This window comes from Telopea speciosissima, unplaced genomic scaffold, assembly GCF_018873765.1.
Source record: "Telopea speciosissima isolate NSW1024214 ecotype Mountain lineage unplaced genomic scaffold, Tspe_v1 Tspe_v1.0046, whole genome shotgun sequence".
Taxonomy (NCBI): domain Eukaryota; kingdom Viridiplantae; phylum Streptophyta; class Magnoliopsida; order Proteales; family Proteaceae; genus Telopea; species Telopea speciosissima.
This window is the reverse complement of record NW_025317382.1, coordinates 117004-135004: the sequence shown is the minus strand read 5'-3', so window position 1 is coordinate 135004 and position 18001 is coordinate 117004. Positions and strand designations below refer to the sequence as shown.

Here is an 18001-nt window from a genome sequence, read left to right as displayed (position 1 = left end):
AATATATATATTTTTTTTTAATGAATTAAAAAATTCATTACCAAAGGAAAGAAGGGAGGAGGGGGAGAACATACAAGCACAAACCAATTACAAGGCCCTGTCATTACAGAGGGGGAGGCAATGGCCTGCAAAAGAGGAGGGGAAGAGCCAACCACAGCACACTAAAGAGGGGGAAAACCGGGCCACAACATGGCAACTAGACACAACCTCGACAAAAGCGTGCTACCCAGTATTATAAGGATCCGAAATGCCATGACAGAGGGCATGGCCTCTGATATCCATGCTTAGAGGCAAACTCTTCTCATTGCTAGGCATGGAATAGTCTATGTAGGGCCGCTTCTTAGGATAAGGAGGGGAGTTAGTATCGTGTCGGTGGTAAACATGATGGGAGAAAGAGCATGGCCTCTGATATCCTCCCTTTAAATATGTTTATTAAGCCTAAAACAAGCTTCCCCTAAAGTTTTGGAGCCAACTATGGCCATTTTGCGCACCGAAACAAAAAAAAATGCACTGTCTTGCCCACATCTCAAGATTTCGGTTGTCTCGACCAGGTCGAGACGAGTTTTTGAACTATATTCTGAGGTCAGGTTTGTGAGATATAAAATTTCTCCACTTTTGTGCCCTAAATCAAGAACTGGTGCATCTCTTAATCTGTCCAACAAATTCGCATGAAATTTGGAGGTCTGAATCTATCCATATCCCCCTACACTCGATGGTATTATCTCTCCATTTTCTCCTCTCCTTCTGATGCAATTAATTTCAAATTTACTTTCCTAATTTAGAACTGCTAGAGGTGTTCTGCGATAGGGAAATAAAGGCTGCTGCCTATTGCCTATTTTGCTGGGGATATTTAATGTATGAGTTGGGGACTGTAGGGAGTTCTAAGGCTTGTCATAACCTGCTGTTATTGCTGCTGAGTTCATATTTACATATTGTTCTCAAGTCTAAAATCAGTACCCATATTGGGTTGTATTGTGATCCTGTTTAGGGTTATGATAGTTGTGTCCTAGCTTTACATTAGTTCCCCTCTACAAATCAGAATTTCAACCAAGGTTTCTCTTTAACCTAATTTGCTGATCGTCAGATATTTATTTCTCTAAATTCTGGTCCTTCGTTTCTTCACTACGACTCTGGTTTCAATCGATTTTCGGAACCTAATCACCTAAACTTCTAGAAAACCAGCACCCCATTAGCAGAAGATTATGTTTTCAACTTCTTTTCCTGATTCACTAGTTTATTCTTTTGTGCTATTTGAGAGCTGTGTCACTTTGTTTATCGTTCATATGCTTTCAAGCTACATAATTTCCTTTACCGATAGTAAAAATTATAATTGATTCGTTTGTTACTAGTTAATCAAGTGAAAGTCAAAAGAGAAAGGGGGAAGGGGAGCTTCATAACTTTACGCATTCACAACCCTATGATTTGTACTAAGAAAAACGTAAAATATAAAATTAAAAAAAAAAATCCTTTCACATGTAATTTCAATCAACAAAAGCTCTCAAACTAGCATTAGGCATGTCCATGGCAAGTACATGTAAGTGACACCCAAGACTAGAAAAAAGAAGTTGTGTCATGGAATACACACTACACTTTCTAATCAATATGGGGGAATTAAGATTTTGTTGACATAGAGAGATTGAGAAATATATGGACTTACTAGAGCTCCTTGAACAAGATCATAAGCCTGGAAAGAACATAAAATACATCAAGGTCTATCAAGCAAGAGAAACCCAATAACAAAAATATCTGAATACTAAACTTCACGAAAAGATTAAAATAATTCTTTACAAAGAAAAAGTCACATCGAAGCAAATAGCAAAAGCTTGGCTAACCCCAAGGGGGTAGAGCTTAGTTGGTACAGACCAACACCACACAATTAAAAGGTCATGAGTTCAACTCTCCTTGGGGCCTATCTGTCCGAAAAAAAGAGCTTGGCTGGATAAAAAATATCCAGTTTGGAATCCCAGATTGAAGAAATCCTGCCCATTGAGTCCAACAAGGGCAAAAAGGTCAATAAGTAATTAGTTGGGCTTATTTTGTAAACTTAAATTTATTTAGGGGAATTTTAGCTATCGATAGTTGCCGATTAATCGTTTTAGTTTCAGTCAACCTTTGTATTAGTTTAAGAAGGAATCCTATTAAGAGGTGTAATCTGTCTTTCACAAATCAATACATATGCACATAACCCCCGTCGATTTAGAGACTTATTGAATAAGAATTATGTATGCAACTCGTGGATTAGACCCGCCAAGAAACTCCGCATGAAATTGAGTGGTGAGTGTTGTATCATCTATCATGTAGGCTTGCTTTTCCATTCTAATGTATGTTTTGATTGTTTTAATAGCTTATTTACATTTCCAGTAGTTAACTATATGTAGACTTAGTGTTTATAATAAGGCTAGTGTACAGCATCATTCAGTGTATGCTAGCATGGGTCAAAACCACAAGTACCATTTTTGAGTTTTCTTTTGTGAAACTAATTCATGGATTAGGTTTAAAATGTAAAAAATAGGCTGCACAGAAAAAATTAGGGGAAAAAAAAAACTTTCTGGGCCTCGAAACCAAGGTTTCAAGTTGGCCTGGAAAAAATACTAGGTTTTGACCGAGTTTCGGTTGAAACCGGCCTCAACCGAGATTTTGAACCTTGCTTAAGCGCTACACAGTTCAACAATAAAGCGTAATGGAAGTTCTTTATTTTTCAAGGCAAATCAAGCCCTTATAATGTAGTCCTAGAATAGGAGACAATCCTACTAGGAGCCAGGGAAAATCAGGTTCTGAAGGTGTCTGCTGATTGGGCAGATTTGGGGGGGTTTATATCAAATCTAGGGTTAGGACGTGGGGAATGGAAGGATGTGATAACCAATAAAAGAGGGCAGGTGTTTAGAAGTCCAACGATGTAGGTTAGGTCAAATTCTAAAAAGATTTGAAATTCTGAAATTTCTAGGGTTAGGGTTTGGGTTTTGGGTTTTAGAAACTAGGCTGAATTTAGGGTTTAAAGTGAGAATTTGGGGAAGGGGTTTGGATCGAGTGGCTAGGGCAGTGAGGGGGTGACTCGATCTTAATTTGGTTCAGTTTTGATGGTGGGAAGTAGGTGATCTGAGTTTTAGGGTTTGGGGCTTTAATGGGGTTTTATGGATTTAGGGTTTTGAATGAGAATGGAGGCTTAGGGTTCAGGTCGAGTGGAGGTACCGTTATGTCGAGTGGAGGTACCGTTATGGAGAGGTTATGTACTAATTTTGGATGAATATGGATGAAGGATGAAGGCTGGACAGGTTCAAGATGAGTTAGGGTTTATGGGATTCAAACCAAAAATAAAGGGGATCGATTGGGGGGTAGGATTAGAGGATTAAAAGAAGAAATTGGGTGTCAAACTTACTAGAGATTCCACTGGCAGCAGCTTGAACAGATGTAAAGGATAGAACCACCTCCGAATTGAAGAAGATCCTCCCAGCCGTCACGGCGTAAGGAGTCAACCGGATTCCACCAGTCCCTTTCCACCTTGATATCCACAAGGATGCACACATGACACACCCACAAGGGAGTAATGGAGCAGCAGCAATGGCAGCCAACACACGAAATTTTTAACTCAAAATAATCTGTGGGGGAGCCTCCCACGATTTCTAATTTAATAATAGAAGGCTAATGTCAAATCCTAGTACAATTAAAACACTCCTCCTTCACAAATCGTGGAAGGGTGTGGTTATAACCTAAAGCTATTAATTTAAAACAGTAAAATGTCCTATCTACCCCTAATAACTTAAGTTGAGAGATACTTAGCTAAACAACTTAAATTGGACCAATTGAACCATTTGGATGCAACCAATTTTAAACCGGTTCAATTTAAATAACAGAAAATAAACTAAGTATGGAAAATGCTAGCAAAGTAAACCTAATTTATCGCTCCCTAATTAAGCCCTAAGTTCAGGACTTCTTCTTCTTCTTCTTCTTCTTCCTACTTGGAGCTGCATCACCTTAAGAGTAAGATAATAAAAATCGGGAGCAATAATGAATTACTTCTAAAGAAACAGGGTAATTCTGGAAATTTATGTGAGGAGACGATAAAGCAGAAACAGATCATAACAGAAGAAACAGGTCATAAAAGAAGGGGTATTTATGTAATTGTAGCGAATGGGCTTAGTTGTAAATTATAAATAATCCGATCTTCTTCCTCACACGATAGAAGAAAGAGAAAAACTCAAACTCAGAAAAGACAATCGAGCTCTCTTCCCTTGAGCCCAAATCCGAGGAAACTCCAGGACAAGGTTCATTATCAACCACCTCTTCGATCTCAAACCACAGTGATTCCAAACCTGATAAATTATTCTACTAGTAGCCTGCTGAAACCAAGGGAGGCAGTAAACAGCATAGTAGATCTGGTTTCAGCCAGTTGTCTCTCAACCATGGAAAGAGATCTCGATCAAAACCAACCGAAACCACCGAGATATCTCGGTTTCGCAAGAAACCAAGACGAGTTAAGGTGGGAGTTTCAATAGTATAGGGTTTCGGTTGGTTTCAACTGGTTTCGACCAGTTTCGGTCAAAACTGGTCGAAATCAACCAAAACTGGTCAATACCAGGTGAACCAAGTTCCAGGTTTCGACCCAACTCAACCTGTTTCGACCAGATTTTGCTAGTTTGACCTGAATACCTATATAAGTGTCACTTATCCCCATCGAAAATTGAGGAAACTTGGTTGGAAACCAGAATAGGCACTTATTTATGCCAGAAACCAGGACAGACATTTATTTATGCCAAATATCATTTAAAGCTTTCAAAACAAAGCTTTCCAACAAATCCAAGATTGCTTAAATATGATTTATGTTGAAGGAGTTATGTACCAGTCAAACTTAATTTGGTGTGCATGAATACTGTCAAAATCGCTCTGAATGAAAATATTTTTTTGGACATCAAAACAAATGAATATTTTACCGCACTTTTGGTTTTTAGCAATGTTTTACCATATTAAGATCTATGGAATTTTTAGATTTGAGAAAAACCCCAAGCATTAGAAAGTTGAAAATTGCACCTATCGCCTAAAATCCAGGTTTTGTTCTTGAACTGGGGGGTTGAATTTTTATCCTTTTGGAATTTGATTTTTTAACTATTTTTATTGGATTTCAAATAGGGGGTATTTGCTTAATTATGAATAATATCTTAATTAAAACATTTACTTAAATGATATTTGGCATATATAAGTGTCTGTCATGACAACTATGATTCTTAGTACATTGCGCGTCATTAGAACATGGGTCAAAAACCACAAGTACCATTTTGATTTTTTTTTTTTTTTTTTTTTTTTTGTGAAAATAGTTCATGCATTGTGTTTAGAATGTCAAAAATAGGTTGTATATAAAAAATCAAACCTAAAAAACCATTTCTAGGCCTCAAAACCAGTTTCGAGTTGGCTGGGAAAAAGTACCAGGTTTCGACCAGTTTCAACCATATCTCGGTTTTTGGCTAGTCGAAACCCAAGATTTAGAACCTTGCTCTCAACTTTGAGGCTTGTAGCAAAGGTAGCTGTAGGGTTAAAGTTGCTTAAGTCAAAGGTACTCACACCCAAAGTACTAGAGAGAAAGGGAAGAGAGAGAGAGAGAGAGAGAGAGATCGATACCCAATTGTGGGAGACTAGTATTGCTGGAACAGAACAAAGGGAGAACAGAGAACAGAAACGAAGGTAATAAAAATGACGGAAGAAAAGGAAGCAGGAGAAAAGAATCACAGGGAGGGAAGAAGGAAGGAGGAGGATGAAAGACAAAGAATACAATGGTAAGCAGGCTCATGCCACACCACAGCAAACTCAAACTAGTTCTTCAATTCACTTAACCTACTCAATCGGTAGGATTACGTGCATATAAATAAGAAGAAACTCCTAATTACTCTCTAAAACAAAGATAGAACTCAACTAGGAAACTAATACTAAAACAAGGAAACCAATCTTCTACATATTCTACTTCCCCAATCAATATGACAAAAAAAATAAAGATTACAAGATAACCCCAAATAAAATAAATAATCCCCTAAACATCCTACTGGACTGAAACCAGATTTGAACCCGGTTCTTGGTATGGACTTCAAACCAGGTTCATGCCAGTACATGGAAGTGCTACTGCATCAGTTACAGCTCCTGATTCACCTTTCTAGTTAACCATCAATTCGTCTTCTTGTTTTTTGGAATTTAGAAATTATTTACTCATAAATGCAGCCCTAGGCAGTGTTTATTAATACATGATAAGTCTGTTTTTCTGAAATTGCATCAATTCCAGACCCAAATCTTCAAATTTCTTCAATTTTGATCATGATTTAAAGTGGTTCCAGCTTAGTAATCTTCTAAATTTTATTATAGACTCTGAACCACACCACGCATTCTTCACCTTTTGCAGAATTTATCCAGAGAATGTTTACAAGAAACTCGGAGGAAATTTGAATTACCAAGATTTCAGAAGTTTTTGCCACTTTTTGACTACATGATAGTCTCTCTTCTACCAAAGCCATCTGAATACTTGGCCTGGTGATCTTAGACACCTTCCTTGAATGACTTAGAGCCAATCGACAGGAGTGGAATATGTCAACCTGCAACCAAAAGAAGATCATGGAACACAACTGAAAATTGTGTAAAATGAAACCAGAAAGGTCCTTTTGTTAGATCTTTAAGAAAAAGGCAATTATTTTTCGTGGATATATTACAACTGTATAACAGCACCATGTTCAACATCATAAATTAAAGGGTAAATTACATGTCACCCCCTGGTTTTCAAACTAAACTCAGATCACCTCCTGGTTTTTGGAAAAACTCAAATCATCCCCTCTACACTAGCGGTGTTAGTCTGCTGTTAATTATTGGTGTGAAAGGACTATTTTACCTTTGTACTAAACATTAGAATTAAATTTACAATACACTGCTAAAGGGTAGTTTAGGGATTTAAATTTATTTAACTGGATGACATCATCACTTAACAGCATAAAACTAACGTTAGGGACTAATTTGTCATATTGGGGTCTAAACCAGGGGGTGATTTGAGTTTTTTCAAAAACCAGGGGGTGATCTGAGTTTCGTTTGAAAACCAAGGTTGACGTGTAATTTACCCTAAATTAAATAGACCAGGAATATTTTTTGACAGGCAATCTATTCTTAGTTGTCACACAAACATAGCAAGAGGGAGAAATGGTTACTACAACAGGAAGCCATCTCACTTGAAACAAATTTCTGGCGAGGGTTGGAACTCTCTCATCTTCATCTGAAGCACCAGTTTCTCCATTCTACTTGCAGAACTTTAACCTTTTATTCACATTTTAATACCCAAAACCCATTTTTATTCTGTGATATATTGCAGCTAAAGTTGATGTAGGGCTAGGGATCCCACAACATGGCAAGCTCAGAAGGAGTGAAATCAAGCACCAAATAAACTGACGATCGCAATTACTGAGGGCACTTGGGAGATAAAACAGCGGCCTTGTAGGTCTAATTAAAGGTGTTAGTAATGTGAATTGTGAAACTAGAGTTAAGTTTAGTAGACAGTAAATGGAAAAAACAGGATAGGGTTTATAGGAGTGAAGGGCTTAGAAAGCTTAACAATGTTGAAAATGCTTTAATGGTAGCATATAACAGCATAAAACAGAATGTCTGGAAAAAAACAGCCAATCTGTTAGGGGTGCTTCCCAGTTTAGATGAGACTGTCTAGGGTTCAATAGGGCAGGTTATGGGTGTGGTTTGAAAATGTTTCAATCAGCAAATGTTGAAAAGAAGAGTGCTGGTGATGCGTAGTTGAAGGTTGCTGCAACACTTAGCGACAACAAAGTTCAAAATCTCGGCGAGATCTCTGAAAACTCGAGCTTCTTGAGACGAGTTATTATACGAAACAAAAAATGTAAAAACTCGAATCTTGGAGAAATCTCGGTGAAATCTCGAATATTTCAACAATCTTGACCTCCTCAGTACTCATAGAGTCATAGTATTGTATTGTTGGGACTTGGGAGTTAAGACGCGGAAGACTAGGGTAGTAAGGTGTTTATGACTTATGTATTATTCATTGTACTTAGATTGGGTGTCTATGTAATATGCATTGTGAACACTTCATTGTATCTTGTGGTTTGTAGTAGAAACTTTAAATCTTTAACTATTTCTTAAATAATTATTCAATATTATGGGTATAATTTACTTGTTTTACTTGCCAATTATGTCTCATATCATTCAAACAATGTGTAGAATAGGCAATATTACATTAAGGGTTCGGCCTTTACTGCCAACCAAGGGTGCAAATCCAAAACACCAAATTGGGTGTTTTTTACTTCCAATTTGAACCTTCAAATATGTTTATTAAGCCTAAAACAAGCTTACCTTAAAGTTTCGGAGCCAACTATGGCCATATGCCCACTGAAACATAATTCCGAAACATAAAAAAACTACTATATCTCGTCGAGATCTCGGAAAACTCGACCTGGTCGAGACCGAGTTTTAGAACCTTAGCAACAAATAGGAAGCAGAAGAAGAAGAAAAAAAAAGGATAAGGATAAATAAATGAGCTTCAAGCATACAACTCACACCCAAAGATTATTGCAAGAAATGATTGGTGGAGGGCCGGTAGGGGAGAAGGGGAAGGAGATCGCACAATCACTCACTCTCAAAGAGTAAAACTCAAAATTCTATTCAATTCACTGTGCCTATTATTGGGTTACATGCAAGTATTTAAAGAAGAAAATAACATGACTCCTACTTAATCTATGAAACTGAAATAAACTCCAACTCCTACATACTCAACTCAAAATAAAAGATTGAAGTAAATAAACTACTAAATAACTAAACTAATTCCAGCCCTTGTTGGACCAAATACCATTGGACTGGTTCTGTTTGGGTTTAGGTTTGGGTTTGGGTCTCCAAATCCTATCATGCTGGTCCAACCAACCAAGTGATACTACATCAATTATACAGCTAGAAACTCAAAGGAAGCATCCATAAGCACAGAAAGTAGAGCAATAACTCAACTTCAATTCAATAAAAGTAAAAAATTTGCACCATCTATGTAATCCTATCATTTAAATTTTAGAAGTCTTAAATGGATAAAAAATTCATAATCACCACTCATTCCCTAATAAAATATTTACGTCTCTAAGACTTAAACAATATAAATATATATATATAGGCTTAATGGTCACGGAATGGACCCAAAAATAAGTTAGCAGGCCGTTTTTTGAATCATAACCATCGATCTAATGACAATGAATCTCAGCCATTGAACACTTATTGGCTGTGACGGTGATCTCTCATCCCGTACTCCAGTTCTGCATCACTGCCCCGTCTCTCGGCATCTCCCTCCCGGCCCACCCTCTTTCCCCTGCCTGGCTTCTGCGTTCCCCTCCCCCTGCTCTCTCTCTCTTCTCTTCCCTGTGCGACCATTTAGCCTTTCTTAATCTGTGTATAATGGTATATTCGGCAGCTTTGAGCTTCAAGAGAGACATGGACAGCCTCTAATGGCAGAGTAACTCTAAGGGAAATTTATTATCCTGTTATATAGTTGAATCTTCGGGGAGATTTTCTTTTTTTTTTTTGGATTTTCCCGATCGGAAGGATTCATTTTATTTCTTTTTTCTTTTTGCTGATGGAAATTGGGCGATTGTGCTTTGATCTATTGATCGTTGTGCAATGGTGTGCTTTCTCTCTTATAAACAAAGTCACCTATTACTATTTTGGTGATGGGTGCTCGAGGTTCCTGGCGAGAAGAGAAAGAGAGAGAGAGAGAGAGAGGGCAGCAGGACGAGAGATGACACTGGGAAACCTCAGCTTCAGACCAGCAATTCCTAACAACCACGACATCCCAAACACCTTCAAATCCTCATCAATGAAATTTTACAAGAACCAGACCAAAATCCAGGCTGAGGAGCAGAATTTCTAGCACCCTCAGACAAGCAGGAATTTCCGAATGAAAGAGGGAAATACAGTACTAAGCAAACGGCAACTTGAAGAGAGAACTCCAATTACTTTAAAGGTGACTTGAAGAAGAATCAACACCACAGAAAAGAGCACAGTTGATGCTCCCCTGGAAAAACCCTTATCCACCATAGAAATGACAACCCAAAATTCTCTCATAAAAAAACCACCACCATTGTGAGAAAACAATTGGAGACAACCAAAGGCTCAGTGGGGAAAGAAACTCCAGAAACCCCAAAAACAAAGCAGAGAAAGGAAATCCCAACACAAAGGGAATAAAAACAGAACAAGAGATTATCCATATCTCTGGTAGACAAGGTCACCTACTACTATTGGGTGATGGGTGCTCGAGGTTCCTGACGAGAACAGAGAGAAATAGTGAGGTCCGCAAAGTCGCCGCAGAGTGGGGGGAGAGGGTGGGAAGGAAGCGGAGGGCTTGTCGTATATCTCATAAAAGTTGGGAAACGGTGTACGGTGACTAAGGGAAACCAACTGATGGCTCAGATAAAATATATGATAGATCTATGGTAATAAATAAAGAACTTAACAATAAGTTGGCAGTACGTACACTGCCACCACGCACCCATATATATATATATAAGCCAGGAGGCATCAGGGCAGTAAGGAGTTGTGCAGTGTTGACTCAGCCAGGAACTCTGCTTAGATTGCCCGTATGGCTAGGTTATTCAGATCTTTGTCCAAAAATTCTTGGGTTGACTTACAACATTCCAATCCTTCTGTTCTCAATTCTGAAACAATAGTATTTAAAGACTTAGAAAAACATATTGAGCAAGGATCTATTCCAAAGCTCAATGAAACTTCTATATATACTAAAGGAACTTTTGAATTTCATTCAGATTCCATTATAAAAACATGTGAACAAACCATAGCCATATCCGAGCAGCAAGATGAGCTCCAACTTTTACCCTCTGACCAAATTCAAAGTCACATAAACAAAGGGTATAACTATTTACATATAGGATGCATACAGATAGCAGTTAAACCTTTGGTCAAAACAGGAATAAACAATACTGTTCTAATTCTACTTCGTGATGCTAGACACAATCTTATGAATCATTCTATGTTCAGCCAACTAGAAACCAGTCTTTTCCAAGGACCAGTATATACCCAGTGTTATCCTAATCTTAGTTTGTCATTATCCGATATAAACCTTATGGATGCCCTTACTCTTAATATTTCTACCAAAGGATTCGACATGAAGCCAGGATCACAGCATCTGGCTATAATATGTCGTGTATACTATAAGGTCATGACTACTCTAGCCCCAAAGGCTAAAGTTATTGACACCAAAGGACATACCATTCTTCTTCAAGCAAATGAAAATAAATCTAATGTCATGGTTCCCAGAATGATTTCTTGGGAAGACGTTACTCTCCCAGATAAATGGCGCCTAGCCACCGTTGTTCCTCCTAAACCCATCCAGAGGACTGAAATTCTCGATATCGTCCAAGACGAAATTGGGAATGTCGAAATCAGTTTCTCTAGACCTCCTCGACATATCCCAGAGGCTATGCCTACTACTGCTTCCCTTCGATCTTCCTCCACTCGATCATTTCCAACAAGGTTTATACCAGATCAGACACCATCTCGGGCTTCATGCTCAGACATACCTTCAACCTCTTATAAACACTATTATCTAATGTTAGTTATACTCGTCGTTCTATGCACACTCAGGTGGAACATCCATTATACGATGTGGAGTATCGTGATCATCGGTATGCTTCTGGGGAACCCTCTTCACCCACACCTTTTGATATGGATGCCAGATTATATATGGTTCATACGGTCACACCATTTCTCATCAATAAACAATTCTTACTTAGAGAATTCAAATCTGATAAAAATTTAAATAAAAGAAATAGATTCTTCTCTGAGTACGATGCTTTTACTAGACAGAATATTCATACAGAATGGGTCACTTATATGGAGAAAAACCGATTAAATATTCCATTTTTCTCTTGGTTTCAGATGATAGAACCTCAGCTGAATACTACTCACCAAATTACCAGAGTATATACCACGAAAGAAAATAAAGAAATAACTGCTATCCATCCCCTGGCTGAAGGGCTCAATATGAATGGTACCAAGGCGGCTCCGTTCAAGACTGCCTTTCCCATAGGAAATAGGCTAGTCAATGAAACCCATATAAACCATATAGTAGAACAAAATAACTATACAAATTTACATCTCTTATCTATCGGAGAGCAGAACACTAGGATTGAAGATTTATTAAATTCTCAAACCAAAATTATTTCAACTATATCCAATAATCAATCTGTATCTATTCCTGCTACTTCATCCTCAAGTTCTTCTAATGATTCTCCTCTTCCCTCCGTTGCTAAACCTGTTATATTCAAACCACCACCAACCCTATCTCATACCACTAAACCCAATACTAAACAAACTGAATTATTACAAGCTCTTGTATCTAGACTTGCCCAGCTAGATATTACCCCTAAAGATAAAAATGTTAGAACCGTCTCTATAGCAGACAATAATTCTGATACGGATACTGATATCTCAGCCATAGAAATGGAATTTCAAGCCGAACCTGGTCAGGTTAATAAAATGGCTTTTAAAAAATATAACCCCGTTCGCTCCATGTGTACTATTCCTACAGCACCCACCAATATATACTACCCGCGACCTTCCCCAGTCGATCTTCAATTTGAAGAAGAAATTGATCACTGGGAATACTCCGGGGCAAATATTGTCGAGTGGAATCTCGATGGCTTCTCAGAATACAATATACTTAATATGTTTAAATGCATGACCATGTATGCTGCTGCGGTTTGTATGAACTCCACCACCGAAAATAAACCCACGGATAGTGAAATTGCTAAAATGATCGCTACTGGGTTCTCAGGACAGCTTAGAGGCTGGTGGGATAATTACCTTTCTGAGCAGTCCAAAACTGCTATTATATATTCAAAAACTCCTGTGGCACGAAATGTCCAGACAGCAAGACCAAATAATACAGTGGTCGTACAAACCCTGTACGAAGATAAAGAAGACGGAGTTAACACCCTTGTCTATACCCTTATAACCCATTTCATTGGACAGACAGATATCTTAAGGCATAAGACTCGAGAGCAACTTATGAGCCTTTACTATCCCACTATGTCCCATTTTCGCTGGTATAAAGATGTCTTCCTCTCCAAAGTCTATCTCCGTGATGATAGCAATTCCGAATTCTGGCAGGAAAAATTTATATCTGGTCTACCCCCTCTTTTCGCCGAAAAGGTTCGAATGCGGTTCCGAAACAAGTATAGAGGTCTCCTCCCATTTGTTCAATATACCTTTGGTGAACTCATTGCTGAAATCCAGCAAGAAGGCCTTCAAATTTGTACCGATATGAAGATTAAAAGGAAATTAGAAAAGGAGTGCCAGCTTGGCTCTTGTTGTGAAAACCAGTCAAATTTCTGAATAAATTTGAACTTTTGGAACTTGTGTGATTACAGGTTCTAGCTCTCAATCTGTGATAGCATCAATGCTATGGGCTGTATCGGTCGAGGACAAGGAAGAAATACTCGACACACCTATGGAGGACTCCGAGGATCCTTCCCAATATGCCCTTCTGGAGTCAGAGGACCCCTGTGAGACACTGCACCGGAGTTACCTGTGCCGAATCTGCTGCCTGAAGGCTATGCAGAGCCTCTCCCTCAATTAAAATTGTTGTAAGTACGATTTAAATGAATTTATATATTGTTTGTCCGACCAAATAGAAATTCAGGGGTATTTTAGTCAAATTGCCCATGTGGGACCCACTTTCCCAGTGGAGAATGTTGTTCTAGACAATTACCCGTGTTCGGATAATCTCTGATGTCGTCCGGCATCAAGTTATGGTTAGAATAGTTATTAGAAACAGATTTATAATTATAAATAGCTTTTAAAATTAATTTTTGAAAAGATTTTAACCAAAGGACAGAATTGCCCCTTAGTGCTTAAATGCCATATAACCTTATATAGAACCCTCTCTTAGTCTATTTTCATATCACAATTAATATCTAAGAGCTGTAAAATTCGTTCTCTCCTGGAGAACAAGAAACAAGAAAGAAGAAAGGAAGGAGAAGGGAAGAAGAGGAAGCTCTAAACTTGAAAGCTTGGATTTATACCTGAAATCTGAGCTGAACCTGCACAAATCCAAGGCTGCCTGCACTCTATCTCTGTTTCTACAACTGAGGTAAGCCTTAGAACTTGCTGTCTTCCTCCTTGCTTCCTTCTTCTCCATCTCTAAATCACCTATAATGGATTTCTGTGAAACCCGGTCAAATTTCCGAATAAATTTGAACTTTTGGAATCTGTGTGATTTCAGGTTCTGGTTCAATATTTGGCCATGCTAGCCTCTAAGTTGAGGGCCATCTTGATTAAGAAATTCAGACCTATCTCATTACTCGTCTGTAAAGACATTCCGATCAGCCAACTACCATGGCCTTAAATGAGTCTGAGGTGTCTAGCGGAAGACAACACATAAGCTTGGCATGCTGGATTGATGGCCTGCGAAAGCCTTTCTCTATCTTAGGCCGAATCCCAGGTAAGAATCCCATTTTATATGTATGTATGTTGTATTTTTAATTAATTAGTGTATTAGGGCAGAATAGTAATTTTTACCTTATGGGACCCAAAACCAGAGCTACCTGTGTCGGGTCTGCTGGCTGGACAGGCTACAGGACCTCCCCCTTAATTAAACTCAATGTAAGTATAATTTAAAATATATTTATATAACGTTTTGTACGACCAAATAGGGTTAGAAGGATATTTTAGTAAAATTGACCCCGTGGGACCCAGTTCCCCGGTGGGGAATGTGGTTTCAGACAGTTACCCGTATCCGGATCATCCCTGATGTCGCATGACATCATTCTGTAGCTGGAATAAGGTAATAAATACAAAAGAATCAATTTTAGAAATAATTTATAACCAAATGACCATTCTGCCCCTTAGTGGTTAAGTATCCTATATATATATATATATATATATATATATAACTTCTCTTATACTATTTACAAAACACTTTACAAGTTAGAGAAGCTGAAAAATTCGTTCCAGCTTGGAGAAAGAAGAAAGAAAAGGAAAAAAGGAAGAGGAGAAGAGGGATTAGAGGCTGTTCTTGGAGGCTTATCTCTTACACCTAATTTTGGGCTTAAAGCTTCCATTAGAAGGCTGCAATTACAGTTTCAAGTAAACCTTGGTGAATCCCTTGCTGTAATTACCTTCTTTTCCTCTAAATTTCTTCTAAAAATGCTCTAAATCTACCCTAAGTTCATCCTAGTATAACCTAGGTGTTGTCCAAGTAAATACCTGCCATTAAAGCTCTAATTTGAGCTTGACTTTTATAGATTTTACTATTTATAATGCTGTCTTGCTGCTATCTAGGTTCAGTTATGCCCGAATCTCCATGGCAGTACCTCTAATAAGCCCAATTTCTGCTCCCAGTAGCTAGTCCATGAACCCTAGCTAAGAAATTTAGGTTTAATTGAAGAAATTCCTAAATTAACTAACTAATTATGAAATTGGAACCCAAAATAGATTGACCCACCTTAAATTAATGTTAAAACTCCTAATTTGGGCCATGCATGCAAAGATCTGGCCAATTGAAGCAAAACCCCCAAATTCGGACACTGACCCGGATGATGTTGCAGGCCTAGGGGCGGTTGACAGGCTCCCTGGAAGTCTGTATCCGGCTCCCCCATTTTTGTGCCCTTATGACCTAGACCCTTTGGACTTGACCTTGGACCATCCCAGAACCTATTGCATGGTGTTTGGTATGTTGTTTAGGGTTGTTTCTACTGTTTTCTAGTCGGTTTGTTGGATTGTTGGTGGGTAACTGACCTAGAATTCCTTCTATAACTAATCTATAATATTCTTATCTCATATTTAGGACTGTCTTGGTCTGTTCTTGCCTGCCTATTGGAGTTTATTCACCTAGGCTAGCTACAACTCAGGTAAGGGGATCTTGACCTTAATTTCTGTGTGTTTATCATCTTAATTTCTATGTTGTGCTGATTGTCATGTCATGCATCATTATAACTGTATCTGAGACATATAGTTTCCTAGCTTGTTTTTTTTGTATTAGAATGCACGATGAACTAGGCTACATATGAGCATGCTGCATTGCATTGTACTGATATATTATTTATATGATATTATTGATGATGGAAATCAGTACTCTATAACTCAATCCATGATTGTAATATCATAATTAGATTGCACTAGGTTAGGTTGTTATTTATAACCCAGTACTACGCCCCTTACCAACAGGGGGAAAGGTGTTGGACAACCCATGGTATAGCCGAAGGGACATGCCGGGGTGCCATCTTCTGTCCCATATTAGCTTGTCCGCTCCGCTGTGGGAATAAACAGACAGGGTTGGTCATTGAGGGTTTGTCGGGTCCGCTGCCAGGTGTCATCTCGATCTGGAGGGTCCTTACCGTAGTAGAATGGTTTCGCTCGGGTGACCGACGTCTGGAGCTGCCTTGTGTCATGCTTTCCGGTTGGTCATTGGGGGTTTGTCGGGTTAGCTGCCTTGTGTCATGCTTTCCTGGCGGGTTCTCTTCGAGGCTAGCATCTACTACTCGTAGTACTTAAACCTCATGAGACTTAGAACTGTGCTAGGAGCATACTAGTTAGGACATGCATCATGATTTACTGTGTTTGTGTGCTTCCCCTCCTCCTTACTGGGCTCAGTGGAAAGCTCACCCCTGTGGATATCCTTATTTTTCAGGTGATTTAGTTACTTCTAATGTTGGCTTTGCGGCGCTGGCGTTTGAAGTGCACGATACTTCGTGCGCACGTGATGATTGCGCAACCTCCTGATCTTGGCCTGATAATCCAGGCTACCTCCCCACTCTTTTATGCTTTATAAATGCTTTATATAGTTATAGAATAGTTTCTTGTATACTTTTACTCTGTGCTACCTTTGAGAACTGTATAGTTGTATCACAAGCCTTATCATTTATATAAATGAAATATCATTTAGACTTCTCTTACTAATGATGTTATCTCTATTAATTAAATTGTTTCCGCTGCCTCTGATTACTGTATCTATGAGCAATGATTGTGAATAGGGTACTGCACTTGTGATCCTAGGGGATTGATAGGATGTCAGAGACATCCTGCTACACTTGGCCCTTAATAATCGGGCCGGGGTGTGACAATTTCTGCCATTAAGCTTGAAGACCAAGCTATGGTCTATGTAATTGGACATAAATGGACTGGTTTAAATCAATCTCAGTCCCATTAAAGCCTGAAATTATAGGAATAAACCAAATCAGAACCTATTTTGCTGTTCCTAAATGGCAATTCATGAACCCTAAGTTAGTTAATTTAGGTTTAATTGATAAATTCCTAAATTATGAAATCAATTGTGAAATTGGAACCCCAATTAGACTGACCCACCTTGATATGATGCTGAAACATCAAATTGAGGTCATGCATGCAAGGATCTGACCCTGTAGATCAAAACCCCCAAATTCCGCCAAACTCCCGGATGGAGTTGCAGGCCCAGGGGCAGTCGACCGGCCCTTCTGGAGTCTGCATCCGGCTGGTCCTTTTTTATGCTCATGCTGCCCTGTTATGTTGGGGATTGCCCTGACTTCTTGTAAGGCCTAATAGAAGCTATTTTGATATGTTGTTTAGGTCTGTTCTTGCGGTTCTTTGACTGTTTGTTGGGTTCTTGCTGGGTTATCTGGCTAGGTTAAACTACACTGCAGGTAAGGGGACCTTGACCTTAATTTCTGTATGTTTATCATATTAATTTCAATGTTGTGCTAATTGCCATGCCATGCACCATTACAACTATATCTGATGCATATAGTTTTCTAGCTTTAATTTAATGCATTAGAATGCACGTGAGTTAGGCTGCATATGAGCATGCTGCATTGCATTGATATTTTATTTATGTGAAATTGTTGATGGTGGAATTTAGTACTCTATAACTCAATCCATGCTTGTATCATCATAATTAGACTGCACTGGGTTAAGTTGATATTCATTACCCAGTACTACGCCCCTTACCAACAGGGGGAGAGGTGTTGGACAACCCGTGGTATAGCCGAAGGGC

At 38.7% G+C, this 18001-nt stretch overlaps 1 protein-coding gene across 2 annotated transcripts in view; it reads right to left on the bottom strand.

Annotated features, from left to right (window-relative positions):
- Nucleotides 1-18001, bottom strand: part of LOC122647435 — a 71525-nt gene that overhangs the window by 35718 nt on the left and 17806 nt on the right. For both annotated transcript variants that reach the window (XM_043840826.1, XM_043840827.1), the window contains exons 2-3: nucleotides 6429-6569; nucleotides 1658-1684 (exon numbers count right to left, since the gene is read on the bottom strand). In XM_043840826.1, the coding sequence (XP_043696761.1) occupies nucleotides 1658-1684; nucleotides 6429-6569 (168 nt within the window). The remainder of the gene's footprint in view (nucleotides 1-1657; nucleotides 1685-6428; nucleotides 6570-18001) is intronic.